Consider the following 18422-nt stretch of genomic DNA (forward strand, 5'->3'; position numbering starts at 1 on the left):
CCCCAACGGCCCTGCTCCACGGTGACCGCGCTCTGGCTTCCCGTAGGCCATCCGGCACAAGGGCACACTCCCCACGCAAAGGCTCAGTTTTCCCCGTGGGCTGACATCTGGGTGAACGGGGTCGTGTGTGCCCTTGGCGTCTGCTGTGTCTCTCCACCTCGCGTGCGTCTTGCACAAGGCTCACAGGGTGGGGGGACCGCTGAGTCCTGGGGTGTCACCCACCCGAGCAGCTGCACCACTGCACTCAATCTCCCCTTGTCCCCGTGGCAGAGCTCGGAGGAGTTCTCACCACTGACGGTGGAGTGTGTCCCTAGCTCTCAGATGCTGGGATGGGGGCTGAGGGGGTGAGCACGGTGCCCACTGGGCCAGAAGAGACTCACCTGTTTCTCACCTGTTGCCTGCCTGGGAACCCCTGACCTCCACCCGAGGACAGCTTTCCCCAGATGGCCACTGCCGTTGGCCTGAGCCTCCCCACTGACCCACAGCCCCTCGGTGAGAGTCGGACCTGAGGCAGCCCCAGGAGTCTTAAGCAGAGCTGCCCTGGCTTATTCAGGAATGAAATAAATTTCAACTGTCCCATCCATGAGACGTCATGGCTGGTTGTTATGTAGCAGCAGCTGACAGATACACTTCCTAACTGAGTGTATTGTCCAACTGAGGGTTTTGCCTTGAGAGGTGGAAGATGGGTGTCAGTATGGTTTAGTTATCTTTTGTTATATCTGAGGTTGACTGTCTTTTCATATCATTAACGATGGATTTCCCTTTTCTGCAGTCTGTGCATGTGTGTAGCCTGTTTTTCTATTGGGCACTAGACTGGCCCTAAATATCCGCCAGCCTCCAGCTCCTTCCCAGGGGGCGTCCTTGGCTGCATTTGATCTGCTCTCTTTACGTAGTGAAGGAGGAATGAAGAATATATATTCACGTGTTTGTGTTTGTAGCCTCCTGCCTCCAGGAAGTTCCTGTTAAAAATAATTTGAAAAAATCATCACACACTGAAATTCCTTCCAGACAGGCTGTGCACATGGAGAAACAAAAAGTATGAATGTACTTGCTAGGTAACCATACAAGATATTAAAAGAAAATGATTTGGGGAGTATATCCTCCTTGAGCAAGCCAGAGAACCCAACTGTTCTACAGGGAAGTCTTACTATCTAAAAACTTAAAAACTTGTTTTGTGGGCTTCCCTGGTGGCTCAGTAGTTAAGAATCTGCCTGCCAATGCAGGGGACATGGGTTTGAGCCCTGGTCCGGGAAGATCCCACATGCCGCGGAGTGGCTGGGCCCGTGCGCCAAAACTACTGAGCCTGCGCTCTAGAGCCTGCGAGCCACAGCTACTGAGCCTGCGTGCCACAACTATTGAAGCCTGCGTGCCTAGAGCCCGTGCTCCACAACAAGAGAAGCCACTGCAATGAGAAGCCCGCGCAGTGCAACGAAGAGTAGTCCCCGCGCGCCTCAACTAGAGAAAGTCGGCGCGCAGCAATGAGACCCAACACAGCCAAAAATAAATAAATAAAATAAATTTATTAAAAAAAACCCAACCTCCCCCAAAAAAACTTGTTTTGGTAAAAGACATCATATCCCAAAGTAAATGTCAAGAACCTATTGGAAGGATAAAACCCAACATAGATAACAGGTAGAGTTACTATGACCAATAGAAGAGCTCCTACAAATTAAACTGACAAGGACAGTGTCTGAGCAGTTGTGTGGTGGGTGTGCTTGTCTGCGTGTGCAAGCCGGTGTGCGTGTATATGTGCAAATGCAAGGACAGCTCCAGGAAAGTCCTCAAGGGGTAAACTCTGGAAAGGGCGTGAGCTTGGGGTGCAGGGTCTCCGTTACCTCTACCATATTCTCCCAGTGGAGTGTGGGCACAGGCGAGGGGCCTGCAACCGTGCAGGCCAGAGGCTCTCGTAGGGGCCCCGCCTACACGTGGAGCAGTGGGGGCGGGGGTGGTGTGGGGGGCTGTCCTGGGGAGGGGACCTGCAGGCCCGTATGGGGAGGGATGGAGTTCCTTCCAAGAGGCTTAGGGGAAGAACTGCAGGTGGGTTTAGAATCCACCCCCCAGACGGCGCATCGAGGGTCCGGGCTGCCCAGGCGGCACCGCGGCTCCTTCACGACTCCCTTCATCCGCTCTTTCTTGCTTGCATGTGAGGCAGTTGTAGTTGCTCATGGTCGTTATTTTTATTGGAAATCACAGCGTCCCTGACCAGGAGGCCCTCCTCATGATCTGGGAGCTCGTCTGCTGCGCGGGCCCTACTCCACCCCAGCCCACTGATCCGGACGCTCCGCGCCTCCGCCAGGTCCCTCCTCTGGAGGGGTTGGAAGGCGAGGCGCCTGGGGTCTCGCCGTGTGTGTGTGTGTGTGTGTGTGTGTGTGTGTGTGTGTGTGTGTGTGTGTGGCTTGGAAACGCGGGGTCTCCGCTCTCCTTCCCCACGGCGCCCGGACATCTCGGGGCGGCACCCAGGATCCTGCTTGGCGCCCACCGCACAGCAGGACGCGGGGCACCGATCCCTGAGCGAGGGGAGACCCGCCGCGCCCACCCTCTCCCGCAGGACCGGGTGCGGGGATTGGGGGGGCTCGTCCGGCTCTGGGGCGCTCACGAGAGGCCCTGCAGCCCGCCCGCCTCGCCTCCCGCCTTCCCCGAGGGCCCCCCAGCGCTGCTCCGTGCCCTTCCCCCTCAGGTACTGCCCCCTCCCCCCATGGTGGGACGACCTTCTGCAAGACCAAGGGGGCTCGGCTTCTGCCTCCAGACACCTTTCATCCTCAGCAGCGACCATGTGGTCCGTTTCTTGTGACAGACCAGGGGGTGCCCTGTGGGCAGATGGGAGGGACCCTCCCCGGCAACACTGAACCCAGGGAGACTCTGATCTCTGGGGAGATCCTGTCTTTGGGGACTCCGGCCTGGGGACACCCTGTCTTCAAGGGACCCCCACCTGAGTTGGGAGAGGCTCTGCCAGGCAAATCCAGGGGTGTCCCTAAGCTGACCCCCCACAGGAGGCCATTCCCAGGTCTCAGGTATTTCACAGGCTTTGGGACAAATGCCTGTGCTTCCAGATGCTGCTGGAAAGATGCCCCAGCACTCTCGGGTCTAACTGATTATTAGTGATTTGTCTTATACAAGCACGTGCCTGTTGGCCGTTTAACTCACTTGACTTTCTGTCTGCTGAGGCTCTTTGCCCACTTCCTTGGAGTCACTTTCCTTCTTATGAATCTGGGGGTTTCTTATAGTGCAGACACAGCCCTCGGCTCGTCACATGTCCTGTAATGTCTCTCCAGTTTGTTTCTTTTTAATTTAATTTAATTTATTTATTTTTATACAACAGGTTCTTATTAGTTATCTATTTTATACATATTAGTGTATATATGTCAATCCCAATCCCCCAATTCATCCCACAACCCCCACCACCACCCCCGCTTTTCCCCCTTGGTGTCCATACGTTTGTTCTCTACATGTGTGTCTCTATTTCTGCCTTGCAAACCGGTTCATCTGTACCATTTTTCTAGATTCCACATATATGTGTTAATATACGATATTTGATTTTCTCTTTCTGACTTACTTCACTCTGTATGACAGTCTCTAGGGCCGTCCATGTCTCTACAAATGACCCAATTTCATTCCTTTTTATGGCTGAGTAATATTCCATTGTATATATGTACCACATCTTCTTTATCCATTCGTCTGTCGATGGGCATTTAGGTTGCTTCCATGACCTGGCTATTGTAAATAGTGCTGCAATGAACATTGGGGTGCATGTGTCTTTTTGAATTATGGTTTTCTCTGGGTATACGACCAGTAGTGGGATTGCTGGGTCATATGGTAATTCTGTTTTTAGTTTTTTAAGGCACCTCCGTAGTGTTCTCCATAGTGGCTGTGTCAGTTTACATTCCCACCAACAGTGCAAGAGGGTTCCCCTTTCTCCACACCCTCTCCAGCATTCGTTGTTTGTAGATTTTCTGATGATGCCCATTCTGACCGGTGTGAGGTGATACCTCATTGTAGTTTTGATTTGCATTTCTCTAATGATTAGTGATGTTGAGCAGCTTTTCATGTGCCTCTTGGCCATCTGTATGGCTTCTTTAGAGAAATGTCTATTTAGGTCTTCTGCTCACTTTTTGATTGGGTTGTTTGTTTTCTAAATATTGAGCTGCATGAGCTGTTTATATATTTTGGAGATTGATCCTGTGTCCGTTGATTCATTTGCAAATATTTTCTCCCATTCTGAGGGTTGTCTTTTCGTCTTGTTTATAGTTTCCTATGCTGGGCAAAAGCTTTTAAGTTTCATTAGGTCCCATTTGTTTATTTTTGTTTTTATTTCCTTACTCTAGGAGGTGGATCAAAAAAGATCTTGCTGTGATTTATGTCAAAGAGTGTTCTTCCTATGTTTTCCTCTAAGAGTTTTATAGTGTCCAGTCTTACATTTAGATCTTTAATCCATTCTGAGTTTATTATTGTGTATGGTGTTAGGGAGTGTTCTTATTTCATTTTTTTACATGTAGCTGTCCAGTTTTCCCAGCACCACTTATTGAAGAGGCTGTCTTTTCTCCATTGTATATGCTTGCCTTCATTATCAAAGATAAGGTGACCATATGTGCGTGGGTTTATCTCTGGGCTTTCTATCCTGTTCCATTCATCTATATTTCTGTTTTTGTGACAGTACCATACTGTCTTGATTACTGTAGCTTTGTAGTATGGTCTGAAGTCTGGGAGCCTGATTCCTCCAGCTCCGTTTTTCTTTCTCAAGATTGTTTTTGCTATTCGGGATCTTTTGTGTTTCCATACAAATTGTGAATTTTTTTTTTCTAGTTCTGTGAAAAATGCCACTGCTAGTTTGACAGGGATTGCATTGAATCTGTGCATTGCTTTGGGTAGTACAGTCATTTTCACAATATTGATTCTTCCAATCCAAGATCATGGTATATCTCTGCACCTGTTTGTGTTATCTTTGGTTTTTTTTTTTGTTTGTTTGTTTTGTTTGGTCTTTTTTTTTTTAAATCTTTTATTTCTTTCATCAGTGCCTTACAGTTGTCTGACTACAGGTCTTTTACCTCCTTAGGTAGGTTTATTCCTAGGTATTTTATTCTTTTTGTTGCAATGGTGAATGGGGTTGTTTCCTTAATTTCTTTTTCTGATCTTTCATTGTTAGTGCATAGGAATGCAAGAGATTTCTGTGCATTAATTTTGTATCTTGCAACTTTACCAAATTCATTGATTAGCTCTAGTAGTTTTCTGGTGTCACCTTCCGGATTATCTATGTATAGTATCATGTCATCTGCAAACAGTGATAGCTTTACTTCTTTTCCAAACTGGATTCCTTTTATTTCTTTTTGTTCTCTGATTGCCGTGGCTAGGACTTCCAAAATTATGTTGAATAATAGTGGCGAGAGTGGACATCCTTGTCTTGTTCCTGATCTTAGAGGAAATGCTTTGTTTTTCACCATTGAGAATGATGTTTGCTGTGGGTTCGTCATACATGGTCTTTATTATACTGAGGTAGATTTCCTCTATGCCCACACTCTGGAGAGTTTTTATCATAAATCGGTGTTGAACTTGGTCAAAAGCTTTTTCTGCATCTATTGAGATGATCATATGTTTTTATTCCTTAATTTGTCAATATGGTGTATCACACTGATTGATTTGCGTATGTTGAAGAATCCTTGCATCCCTGGGATAACTCCCACTTGATCCCGGTGTATGATGGTCCTTTTAATGTGTTGTTGGATTCTGTTTGCTACTATTTTCTTGAGGATTTTTGCATCTCTATTTATTAGTGATATTTGTCTGTAATTTTCTTTTCTTTGTAGTATCTTTGTCTGGTTTTGGAAGATTTTTAATCACAGTTTCAATTTCATTACTTGTGATTGGTCTGTTCATATTTTCTATTTCTTCCTGGTTCAGTTTTGGAAGGTTATACCTTTCTAAGAATTTGTCCATTTCTTGCAAGTTGTCCATGTTATTGGCATAGAGTTGCTTGTAGTAGTCTCTTATGATGTTTTGTAGTTCTGCAGTGTCCATTGTAACGTCTCCTTTTTCGTTTCTAATTTTATTGATTTGAGTCCTCTCCCTCTTTTTCTTGATGAGTCTGGATAAGGTTTATCAATTTTGTTTATCTTCTCAGAGAACCAGCTTTTAGTTTTATTGATCTTTGCTATTGTTTTCTTTGTTTCTATTTCATTTTTTTCCTGCTCTGATCTTTATGATTTCTTTCCTTCTACTAACTTTGGGTTTTGTTTGTTCTTCTTTCTCTAGTTCCTTTAGGTGTAAGGTTAGTTAGTTTTTTTGAGATTTTTCTTGTTTCTTGAGGTAGGCTTGTATTGTTATAAACTTCCCTCTTAGAAATGCTTTTGCTGCATCCCATAGGTTTTGGATCATCGTGTTTTCATTGTCATTTGTCTCTAGGTATTTTTTGATTTCTTCATTGATTTCTTGGTTTTTTAGTAACATATTGTTTAGCCTCCACGTGTTTGTGTTTTTTACGTTTTTTTCCCTGTAATTCATTTCTAATTTCATAGTGTTGTGGTTGGAAAAGATGCTCGATATGATTTCAATTTTCTTAAATTTACCAAGGCTTGATTTGTGACCCAAGATGTGATCTATCCTGGAGAATGTTCCATGTGCACTTGAGGAGAAGGTGTAATCTGCTGTTTTGGGATGGAATGTGCTATAAATATCAATTAAATCTATCTGGTCTATTGTGTCATTTAAAGCGTGTGTTCCCTTATTAATTTTCTGTCTGGATGATCGGTCCATTGGTGTAAGTGAGGTGTTAAAATCCCCCACACTTACTGTGTTATTGTCAATTTCCTCTTTTATAGCTGTTAGCATTTGCCTTATGCATTGAGGTGCTCCTATATTGGGTGCATATATTTAATTGTTATATCTTTTTCTTGGATTGATCCCTTGATCATTATGTAGTGTCCTTCCTTTTCTCTTGTAACATTCTTTATTTTAAAGTCTATTTTATCTGATATGAGTATTGCTACTCCAGCTTTCTTTTGATTTTCATTTTCATGGAATATCTTTTTCCATCGCCTCACTTTCAGTCTGCATGTGTCCCTAGGTCTGAAGTGGGTCTCTTGTAGACAGCATATATATGGGTCTTGTTTTTGTAACCATTCAGCGAGCCTGTGTCTTTTGGTTGGAGCATTTAATCCATTCACGTTTAAGGTAATTATCGATATGTGTGTTCCTATTACCATTTTCTTAACTGTTTTGGGTTTGTTTTTGTAGGTCCTTTTCTTCTCTTGTGTTTCCCACTTAGAGAAGCTCCTTTACCACTTGTTGTAGAGCTGGTTTGGTGGTGCTGAAATCTCTTAGCTGTTGTTTCTCTGTAAAGCTTTTGATTTCTTCATCAAATCCGAACGAGATTCTTGCTGGATAGAATAATCTTGGTTGTAGGGTCTTCCTTTTCATCATTTAAAATGTATTGTGCCACTCCCTTCTGGCTTGTGGAGTTTCTGCTGAGAAATCAGCTGTTAACCTTATGGGAGTTCCCTTGTATGTTATTTGTCGTTTTTCCCTTGTTACTTTTTTTTTTAATATAAATTTATTATTTATTTTTAGTTGCATTGGGTCTTCATTGCTGCACACAGTGTTTCTCTAGTTGCAGTGAGCAGGGGCTAGTCTTCATTGTGGTGCATGGGCTTCTCATTGCTGTGTTTTCTCTTGTTGTGGAGCATTGGCTCCAGGCGTGCGGTCTTCAGTAGTTGTGGCACGTGGACTCAGTAGTTGTGGCACATAGGCTCCAGAGCACAGGCTCAGTAGTTGTGGCACATGGGCTTCATTGCTCTGCAGCATGTGGGATCTTCCAGGACCAGGGCTTCAACCCATGTCCCCTGCATTGGCAGGCGGATTCTTAACACTGCGCCACCAGGTAAGCCCTCCCTTGTTATTTTTAATAAGTTTTCTTTGTCTTTAATTCTTGTCAATTTGATTACTGTGTGTCTCGGCGAGTTTCTCCTTGGGTTTATCCTGCCTGGGACTCTCTGTGCTTCCTGGACTTGAGTGGCTATTTCTTTTCCCATGTTAGGGAAGTTTTCAACTATAATCTCTTCAAATATTTTCTTGGGTCCTTTCTCTCTCTCTTCTCTTTCTGGGGCCCCTATAATGTGCATTTTGATACATTTAATGTTGTCCCAGAGGTCTCTTAGGCTGTCTTCATTTCTTTTCATTGTTTTTTCTTTATTCTGTTCTGTGGCAGTGAATTCCGCCATTCTGTCTTCCAGGTCACTTATCCGTTCTTCTGCCTCAGTTATTCTGCTATCGATTCTTTCTAGTGTATTTTTCATTTCAGTTATTGTATTACCTATATCTGTTTGTTTGTTCTTTAATTCTTCTAGGTCTTTGTTAAACATCTCTTGCATAGTCTCGATCTTTGCCTCCATTCTTTTTCCAGAGTCCTGGATCATCTTCACTATCATTATTCTGAATTTATTTTCTGGAAGGTTTCCTATCTCCACTTCATTTAATTGTTTTTCTGGGGTTTTATCTTTTTCCTTCATCTGGTACATAGCCCTCTGCCTTTTCATTTTGTCTATCTTTCTGTGAATATTTGTTTTCCCACAGGCTGCAGGATTGTAGTTCTTCTTGCTTCTGCTGTCTGCCCTCTGGTAGATGAAGCTATCTACGAGGCTTGTGCAAGCTTCCTGATGGGAGGGACTGGTGGTGGATAGAGCTGGGTGTAGCTCTGTGGACAGAGCTCAGTAAAACTTTAATCTGCTTGTCTGCTGATGGGTGGGACTGTGTTCCCTCCCTGTTGGTTGTTTGGCCTGAGATGATCAAGCTGATGGGTGGGACTAATGGAGGACTCTGGGAGGGCTCACGCCAAGGAGTACTTCTCAGAACTTCTGCTGCCAGTGTCCTTATCCCCATGGTGAGCCACAGCCACACCCTGCCTCTGCAGGACACCCTCCAACACTAGCAGGTAGGTCTGGTTCAGTCTCCTATGGGGTCACTGCTCCTTCCCCTGGGTCCTGATGCAGACACTACTTTGTGTGTGCCCTCCAAGAGTGGAGTCTCTGTTTCTCCCAGTCCTGTCAAAGTCCTGCAATCCAATCCCACTAGCCTTCAAAGTCTGATTCTCTAGGAATTCCTCCTCCCGTTGCTGGACCCCCAGGTTGGGAAGCCTGACGTGGGGCTCAGAGCCTTCACTCCAGTGGGTGGACTTCTGTGATATAAGTGTTCTCCCGTTTGTGAGTCACCCACCCAGTGGTTATGGGATTTGATTCTATTGTGATTGCACCCCTCCTACCATCTCATTGTGGCTTCTCTTTGACTTTGGATGTGGGGTGTCTTTTTTGGTGAGTTCCAGTGTCTTCCTGTTGATGATTGTTCAGCAGTTAGTTGTGATTCTGGTGCTCTCACAAGTGGGAGTGAGCCCACGTCCTTCTACTCCGCCATCGTGAACCAATTGCTCCTCTCCCGTTTGTTTCTAATTCTGTTTATAATAGCATTTTGGTTACAGAGTCAGTTAAAAATTTTACAGTCAAATTTATTATATATATGCTTATCAACTACAGGGAAGGGGAGAAGGATCTAATTGCAGTTTCTGTTTCTCTTTTTTCACCAAGAATGCTACTAGGACCCACCCCCCCACTATCCCCACCTGGGTGGGTGCCCTCCCGGGCCCCTCACACCATGGCCGGAGGTCCTGGCATCAGCCCCTCGCCTCTGACATCCCTGGACAGCAGCAGGCCCAGACGTGCGAGCACAGGTCCGTCCCCGGCTGCCCGGAGGTGGGGCATGGGGCCTTGGGGGCAGGGAAGGGAGATGGGCCCTTCTGTCTGGGGAGCACAGCTACACCTTGACAGGGTGGTCCTGGGAGAATCTTACTTCCTGATGGAGGCAGCCGAGTGCCCGTGGGGTGGGGCACAGGGGCTGCCCTGGGAGGGTCAGCTGGGCCTGGTCGGAGCACCAGTCCTGGACCTGGAGGGAGTTGTCCCAGGGGTCTGGGAAGGGCCTCAGGTGCTCGGGGGCAGCCGTGATGGGGACTCACTAAGTCAGGCCCGAGTGGCCACCGTCGAGCTGTGGGACTGTGTCCTGTCGGCCCCGGAGTGGCCTCCTTGTCCTGGCAGCCTCCTTGCTGGGGCCGCAGCTCTGCTTCAACCCCACCTGAGAGCTGATGGGGCCCTGCCCCAGCCCTGTCCTGTCCTCCCCCTGTCCGCCAGCCCTGCGCCCTGCCCAGGCCTTTCTAGGGATGGCTGGAGGCTGAGCCTGTGCCTGGGGAAGAGACGTTGGTGTAGAGGGGTCAGCGAGAGCACCTGGGGAGGTCGTGTGTGAGGGGTGATAGTGAGAGGCGTTGAAGGGGGAGCTGGCGAGGAGGCCTCAGTGAGGGGTGATGGTGAGAGGCGTTGCGGGGGGGGGAGCTGGCGAGGAGGCCTCAGTGAGGGGTGATGGTGAGAGGCGTTGCGGGGGGGGGGAGCTGGCGAGGGGGCCTCAGTGAGGGGCGATAGTGAGAGACGTTGCCGGGGGGGAGCTGGCGAGGAGGCCTCAGTGAGGGGCGACAGTGAGAGGCGTTGCCGGTGGGGGGAGCTGGCGAGGAGGCCTCAGTGAGGGGTGATGGTGAGAGGCGTTGCCGGGGTGGGGAGCTGGCGATAGTGAGAGGCGTTGCCGGGGGGAGCTGGCGAGGAGGGCTCAGTGAGGGGTGTGGGTGACAGGGTGCTTGCTGCTGAGAAGGTGTTAGTGACGGGTCTTTGCTGGGGTGGTGTTAGTGGGGGGTGTTCTTGTGGGGACGCTGAGGTGACGTTTGTGAGTGCATATGTTTGAGGGTATGTTAGTGAAAGGACGTTGGTGTGGGGACTCTGCTGACGAATGTTCATGAGGGACAGTGTGAGGAGATTTGGTGGGGAGGCCTTGGTGAGGGGACATTTGTGCGAGGACACGGGTGAAGTGATAATGGTAGAGACAGTGTGAGTGTTACTGTGGGCCGTCGGTGAGGAAATGTTGAGGGAGCGTCTGTGAGGGACGCTCCTGGGGTATATTAGTGAGGTGACGTTAGAGAGGCATGCCGGTGAGGGGACATTTCTGAGGGGACACTAGGGGCAGTCAGTGTGGGGAACAAGTGAAGGGTGTTGGGGAGGAGGCTGGTGACGGGTCGATACTGAGAGACGCTGTGAAAAGTTATTGAGGGGACAGTAGTGTGGGGGCGAGATCGTAAGGGCTTGTGGGTGGGGTAACACTGGTGTGGCCGTTGCTGAGTGATGACCGGATGGTGGTGAGGGGACATTAATGTGGGACGTTGGTGTGGGGACATTAGAATGTTGACACTGGTGAGGGTCCTGGGTGAGGAGGTGTTTGTGCAGAGATGCTGTTGAGGGGATGCCGCTGAGGCGCCTTAGTGCTGGGCTGCTCGTGAGGCGATGCTGGTGAGGGATGTGCCGCTCTCAGAGGCAGGAGTGTGCCTGGCTCCTTACGGCCACTTTGAGGGCCTGCGTCTGTCCTTCCTGTGGGGGTGGAGGTGACAGGCATGACATCCACTCAGGCTAAGGGACCACCTCGAACACTGTCTCGGTCGCAGAATAGGGCGTGGTTCCTCCGTATGAGGACCCACGGCCTTGTGCACACTTTTGAGGCCTGGGGAGTCCGCTGGGCCCCCCCGAGGACTGCACGCTGGTGATGCCTGCACAGCGGCCGTCCTGGGCGGGTTCCATGGCCACTCCGCTGGCTTCCTTCTGTGGCCTTGGCCCCAGGTGAGCCCATCTGGGTTCAGCTGTGCCGAGTGTCCTTCACTCATGCCCCCTGCTCTCAGGAGACAGGATCCATGTCCGAGTGGGGCTGGGTGGCGGTGAGCAGGCAGAGTGGGGACCCAGCTAACCCCGGCTGTAGAGAGGGCCTGAGGGTGTCCCGTGTGTATGAGGGAAGGCTCTGGTAGGAAATGCAGAACCCTAACTCAGACACCACAAGTGGCAGGGAGTGTGTCTGAGCGTCCCTCCAAGGGGCGGAGGGCTGGGGACGTGGGGCCTGAGAGGGAGCTGGTGCCCTTGCCCTCCAGGGAGGTCGGGGCCCCAGGGGAGAGCGCGGGGGACACCAGCGTGGCGGGCGCCCTGCGGGTCCCCAAGGTGGCCTGCGCCCGGGAAGGACCCCGCTCACCTGCTCTCCGGGGTCGTAGGCCGGAGTCACGGAGAGGGACGTCCTTTCTTCTGCAGCGGGGACCCCGTGCAGGGTCCAGCGGACAGAACTCCAGATCCGTGGAGGGAGGGGCCCCTGCCTCCCCCCCGGCCCCGCCCCCGGGAAGTTCACAGGCGCCAGCCCTGCGGCCTGAGGCCTGGGGCTGCCGGGCTCTTCTCTTTCTCGTGCAGGCGTTTCGTACTGTTCTTTGCGCGGAGGGAGGGGGGCAGAAGAAGAGAAGATACTCGGTGTGACGCCCCGCCTTTCAGCTGCAGGCCGTGTAGGCAGATGACAGGAGAGGCGGAAGTGAGTCAGTCACCCCCAAGGGGGGGTCAACAGGGTGTCATCGTGTTCTGGGCTGAACTGTGTCCCCCTCCCCCAAATTCCCATGTCGAAGTCCTAGCCCCCAGTACCTCAGAATCTGACCTTATTTGGAAATAGAGACGTTGCAACATAATCTGTAATTAGTTGAGATGAGGTCATCCTGGGGTAGAATGGGCCCTAATTCAAAATGACTGTCCAAGAGGGAAACGTGGACACAGACGGGCCGTGGAGGGGGACAGGAACTGGCGCGCCTGGAACGGTCCCTCCCGAGAGCCGTCAGCGGGGGCGCGGCCTGGGGACACCGGGACTCTGCCGACTGCTGGCCTCCAGGCTGTTGTTGAAGCCCCCAGGTTGACATACTTTGTTAGGCCAGGCCCAGCAGACTAAACAGCCCGGGATTTAACAGGGCACTTCCCAGAGGGTGACCTTAAAAGACCTGGGCGTCTGGACAAAAAGTCACTGCGGCTGCCAGAAAGAGCCTCTTATTTCTCCCCTATCTATCTATCATCTATATATCAATCAATTATCTATCTATCTACTTCTGTCTCATCTGTGTACCTGTCATCTAGCTATTATCTATATATCAATCAACTCTCTCTCATCTGTGTACCTATCTCTCTATATCTATATATCAATCTATCAATTATCTATTTTTCTCTCCCTCTCATCTGTGTACTGTCATCTGTCTACCATCTATCTGTATCACCTCTCTTTCTATCATCTGTCATCTCTCTATCATCTCTATCCACAGACATCCTTATGCAAACCAGCAAACATCCCTAAAGTTCTCTGGCCCCGTTTTGGGGACAGAGTGAGACTTCACTGACCAAATACTTTGTTTTCAGCCCAAAGCCAACTAGACAAAGGTGGATTCCACGGTTGAGGCCATCCAGTCGGTGCCCTTGGGAGTGGGGTGCCTGTAAGGACAGGGGGCCAGGCCCGGCACCCTCTGGTGCACAGAGCAATCCGGGGGACCCCGGGGTATGATCAGTCCTGGGGCTTCTGTGAACGGTCTCAGCATCCCCACTGGCACAGACACTTGGAAGCTGGGGAGCAAGCGGGGTTCAAAGCCTTTATTGGACTGGGGTGTGTGCACACAGGGAGGTGCAGGGCCTGCTGTCACAGCTCAGTCTGATGGGGGAGGTGACGCCCAGAGACCTGGGAGCGGGGCCCGAGGGCTGGCAGAGAGCCTCTGGAGGGCACTCGCGGGAGGACAAGTCTGGGAATGAGGCTGGGCTGAGGGAGGCCAGCCCCAGACGTGCTCCCCGTGAAGCCTCTGGGGTCCCGGGAAGGCACAGAGGGCAGGACAAGGGTGGATGGTGAGGAGGGACAGTGCGCTCAGGGTGTCCAGGGCTGCGGGGTCCCCGGTAGGAGCTGGGGTGGGCGGGGGTCCTCCGCTCCTGACTTTACACCCACACGTGGAGAGACTGAGCCGTCAGTGCGCTGGACCTCTCAGGTGGGGTCTGAGTAGCACCACGGACAGGAGGACAGCACCCGCGGGGCAGGGGTCGCGGGGCTGGTGGTGGGGGCGGGCAGGGGGCGCTAGCAGATCCAGCGGATGAACCTGTCGAAGAAGCCAGGCTGGGCCAGGCTGTCGTAGTCCTTCTCGCGGAAGACGGCGGCCGGGTCACCCAGGCTGATCTTGGAGAGCACGTCCGCGTCCACGTCGCTGCCCACGGCCACCACGGTGGGCACCACGTTCTGCTTGCGCATGGAGTGCACCGCCTCCTCCAGGCTGTCGTTGCCCGTGACGCCGTCCGTGAGGAACACGAAGTCCAGCTCGGCGTGGCGGCGCGCCCCGGCCCGCGCGCCGTGCACCACCTGGTTGATGGCGTGCACGATGCCCGCGCCCACGTGCGAGAAGGAGTTGAGGTAGCGCGCGCTCGCCAGCGCCTCCTGGATGACGGTCAGGTTGGAGGTCAGCGGGAAGGCCACCTGCTGCTCGCGTGGGCCTCCGAACTGCAGCAGCGCCACGCGCGCGTTGAGCGGGTCGTCGTCCCTGCGCGCCAGGGTCAGCCGCCGGGACACCTCCTCCACGAAGCGCCGCGCCTTGTGGAAGTTCTGCTCGCCCAGTCGCTCGGAGCCGTCCAGCAGGAAGACGATGTCCACGGGACGCTGGGTGCACTGGGCCACGTACAGCTCTGGGGGCGAGACGGGGTGGTGCGCGGGCGTCCTGGGTGAGGCCCCGCCGCCCCGCCCCAGCCGCGCCCCCCGGGCCACGCCCGCCCCGGCCACGCCCTGCACCCGCCTCTCGGCGCATGCCGCACCCACAGGAGCCACTCAGACCGCTGGAGCCTCACCCAAGGTCACCGGCGGTCAGGAGCCCTCCACAGCACCCAGGACGTGGGTCCAGGCTCCCACCCTGTCTCCCTGGGACCGACACCGTCTCTCCTGGTTGTGCTCCCACCAGGAAATGTCCCCAAACCTGAGGCCGAGGGGTCCCTTTCCACTCTCCCAGCACCATCGCTGCCCAGCGACCTCCTTCAGGCCTCGCGGGCAGGCAGGCAGGGATCAGTAAAGCCCCTTCTTTTGGCCCAAGAACTGGATGCGCCCAAAGGACCACAGGGCATGGGGAGTAGGGGTGGGGGAGAGAGGTGTCATCACAGCTGTGATCGTGTACAAAGACCTCATGGAGATCCCCAGATGCGAGGACCCACCTCTGGAGGCTGGGCCGTATTTCTCCCAGCCCTGGGAGCATCAGGGAGAGAAGGGGCCTGTGTCCCCTCGACTGGCTCAGGCTTTGGTGGGCAGTGGGCACAGGTGTGGCAGCCCGGGTGACTCCCCGTTTACCTGAGACCCTTGCCTCTTCCGGGCAGTCACCAGCCCAGGACATACTGGACAGTGTGAGGGCAAGGCTGCCACCAGGGCTGAGGCTGGGCCTCTGAGGGACGTGGGCGCCTCTGCACAGCCTGAAAACCCGCTCCGCGCACGGGACCACAGGCTGGGTCTCCGTCCAGGAACGCGCAGCCAAGCCCCTCCCGAGATCTCAGCTCTAACGGCCGAGGGGGCTCGGCAGCGGCGGGGCTGGCCCTCCCTCGTGGGTCCAGCTCTCAGCCCCATGGGCACCCTCCTGACCTGGGCAGGAGAGGACTCCGCTCACAGCCCAGGCGCGCTGACCCGGGGCCGGGAGCACAGGGATCCCATCGGAAGGAGGTCCTGACCTGTGGCACCAACCACGAGGGGCTCAGGATCCCGCGTGGGCCCCGCAGGCACCAGGTGCCCCCCTGCATGGGCAATCCCCGAGGCCCAGGCGAGCAAGCAGTTCGCCCCAGCAGGTCGCTGACCACAGCACACATTCACACTCCTTGTTTTTCAGCTTTTATAGAACGTATGATATGCACCCAGAGCCCCTGAAGGGCACTCTTGGGTGTGTCACCTGCAGTACTGGGCTACCCGCGGAGGAGCGAGTGTTTCTGGCAGATTTTTTTTTTTTAGAGGAGCTTATTTATACGGCAGTGCAGATGAAGAGCAGCTTTGGCTTAAACCCACAGAGCTGGAGCTGGAGCTGGAGCTGCCCAGCGAATTCCCTGTGTGCCCCTGGGCCTCTAAGTCCCTGTGGTGAGAGTCAGAAACGCAGGGACTGCTGGTTTGGGGGGGTTCTCGATATATCAACCAGGGGGGCGAGAGAAGCGCACAAGGGGTGACCTGGGCACAGAGGCCAGAGGTGAATCCGGGAGTTGGGGCCGTTTATGAGGCTCTGGTCTTCCCTCTTTCTTTTCGGCTAAATAATGGCCCCGAAGAGATGCCTACGTCCTAATCCTGGAGCCTGTGACTATGACCTTACATGGCAAAAGGGCTTTGCAGACGGAATTCGATTAATAATTCCCTTGAAATGGGGAGACCCTCCTGGATTATCCGGCCCTAAATGCCACACAAGTGTCCCTGTAGGAGGGAGGCCGGGGCAGGGCGGGGCGGGGGGGAAGGGGAGAGGCCAGGTGTCCACAGAGCAGAGACGGGAGCTGGAGAGGCAGGAAGGGCCTCCCTTAGAGGCCCAGAGGGCGCGCGGCCCTGGGACACCTTGCTTTTGGACTTCCGGCCTCCAGACCAAGAGTACAGCTTCCTGCTGTCTTCAGCCCCGCAGTGTAAGGTAGGCAGCCCCTGGGAGCTCCTGCAGCTGGGGAGCCGCACCCTGTGGGCTCAGCAGAGCGCCAGCACGGTCTCGGGGTCCCCCACGATGTCCCTGTGCACCAGCTTAAAGGCGTCAATGAACAGGTCCATCCAGTCCTGCCGTTCGCCTCCTGTGGCGAACTTGGCCCGCTCCGCGGTGTAGACCAGCACAGCCACCAGCCTGGAGTAGGCGGCTGGGTCCTGTGTGAGCTCCGTGGCGTTTAGCAACTTTTGGATCAGGGGGATGGTCCTGGGGAAGGAGGCGTCCGGGCCCTCTTCCGTGCGGAGGAAGGTGACCGGGGGCTCGCCGCCAGGCCGCGGTCCATCTGCGGGGGATTCCAGAGAAGCTTTTCAGGGACTTGGTCGGCGTGATCGGGGCTCCAGCCGCCTCTCTCCTCGGAGACGAGGAGGGACCAAGAGGCCAGCGAGGGGGTCAGACGAGGAGCCGGGGAGGCTGCAGCTCCCCCGTGGTCAGCACGGGGTGCCAAGGCGAAGCAAATGGGGCTTTGGGGAGCCCGGAGGAGACGGGGAGCAGAAGCTCGAGAACTGCAAGACTCTTGGCACAGACGGCTGCTGAGGCTAACCGGGTGCTGGCGGCCCTGCCCTGGGACGACCCCAGCCCCTTAAAATGCTCAGTACTACCGGGACAACTTCCTGCCTGTTCCAGCCCGGCCTGTGATAGGCACCTGGGCCCCCAGAGCCCCTCTCAGGGTGGTTTCTCTAGCCGGCGTGTGATTACAAATCCTCCGCCCTTCACCTTCAGACGTAAACCTCCCTGCCCTGCGCTGTTGCCCTGAGGACCAGGGAGCAAACGCTCAGGGAGCCCCACGCTCTCCCCTTCCCGTCCCATCCCGTCCCGGGGGAGGTCGGGGCCTACCCTCCGGGCCCCTCGCTCCAGGCGCAACAAGGCCTCCTGTCCGCAGGGTGCCTCGGACACGTCCAGGTAGCTCGCCCGGGTGGCCCGGCCTCACGGCCCCAGCCCTGCCCTGCGCCCTTCCTTTGGGGCGCCCAGCCTTCCGGAGCCTCCTGCCTTGGCGTGGGGGGCAGGGCTCAGGTCTCCCTGAGCAGCAGCTATCGCGGAAGAAGACCTGCCTTGGCCGCCTTTGCCTGGCGTCCGCCTTTGTTGCTCTTTGCCAGCCTCGTGGTTCTGCCCCAGTTGAGCTGCCCCCCTGCCCTGGTCCAAGCCCAGGATGTGGCTGAGCCTCTGGGTGGAAGGGGCCATTTGGCCCAGTAGGTCAGGGCTGTGCCAGGGCAGGCCGCGTCCACCCAGCGCCCCATCTGCGCAGCCCTCAGCGAGCGCGCCAGGGTCCACTCGTGTCAAGAAGGCCATTTGTAAACGCATATTCTGTCGTTACAGCTCCTTCCTTCCCTTCTGGGCACAATGTCTAATTTACTGGGAAATTTCAAATCGCTTTAAAGGAGAAGGAGATTGTGAGTTTAGCAGAGGGGGGACTTAGGAGAACAGGGGAGGGGTCCCTAAGGGGGCTGTTCCCTTTCACTGTCAGGTCCTGGAGGCTCAGGGGAAGTGAGATCACCAGCATTACTCTAGCATCAAAACCAAAGACATCACAAGAAAGGGCACGACAGCCCAAGATCTCTCACAAACACAGATGCAAGAATCCTCAATAGAATATTAACAATCAACTCTAACAATATATATGTATTACACATCATGACCAAGTGGGATCTATCCCAGGTCTGGAAGGCTGGTTCAGCGCTCAAAACTCAGTGGACGTAATCCATCACGTCAGCAAAGCTAAAGAGGAAAAACCAGCTGATCATGTCAACAGGTGCAGAAAAAGCCTCTGACAAGATCCCACACTCGTTCACGATAGACTCTCAGCACCTAGGAATGGGGGGCCCTCAGCTTGATAAGGAACATCTACAGAGAC

General features: G+C 53.4%; 1 protein-coding gene across 2 annotated transcripts in view; it reads right to left on the minus strand.

Annotated features, from left to right (window-relative positions):
- Positions 1-13481: 13481 nt before the first annotated feature.
- Positions 13482-18422, minus strand: part of COL6A2 (collagen type VI alpha 2 chain) — a 37784-nt gene continuing 32843 nt past the window's right edge. The window contains exon 28 of one of the 2 annotated variants that reach the window (XM_060010199.1): positions 13482-14564. In XM_060010199.1, the coding sequence (XP_059866182.1) occupies positions 13966-14564 (599 nt within the window). In that variant the 3' untranslated portion in view covers positions 13482-13965. Of the gene's footprint in view, positions 14565-14587; positions 16857-18422 lie in introns of those variants that run through there. The other variant, XM_060010200.1, reaches the window with a different exon arrangement.

Source organism: Delphinus delphis, chromosome 4 (assembly GCF_949987515.2).
Source record: "Delphinus delphis chromosome 4, mDelDel1.2, whole genome shotgun sequence".
Taxonomy (NCBI): domain Eukaryota; kingdom Metazoa; phylum Chordata; class Mammalia; order Artiodactyla; family Delphinidae; genus Delphinus; species Delphinus delphis.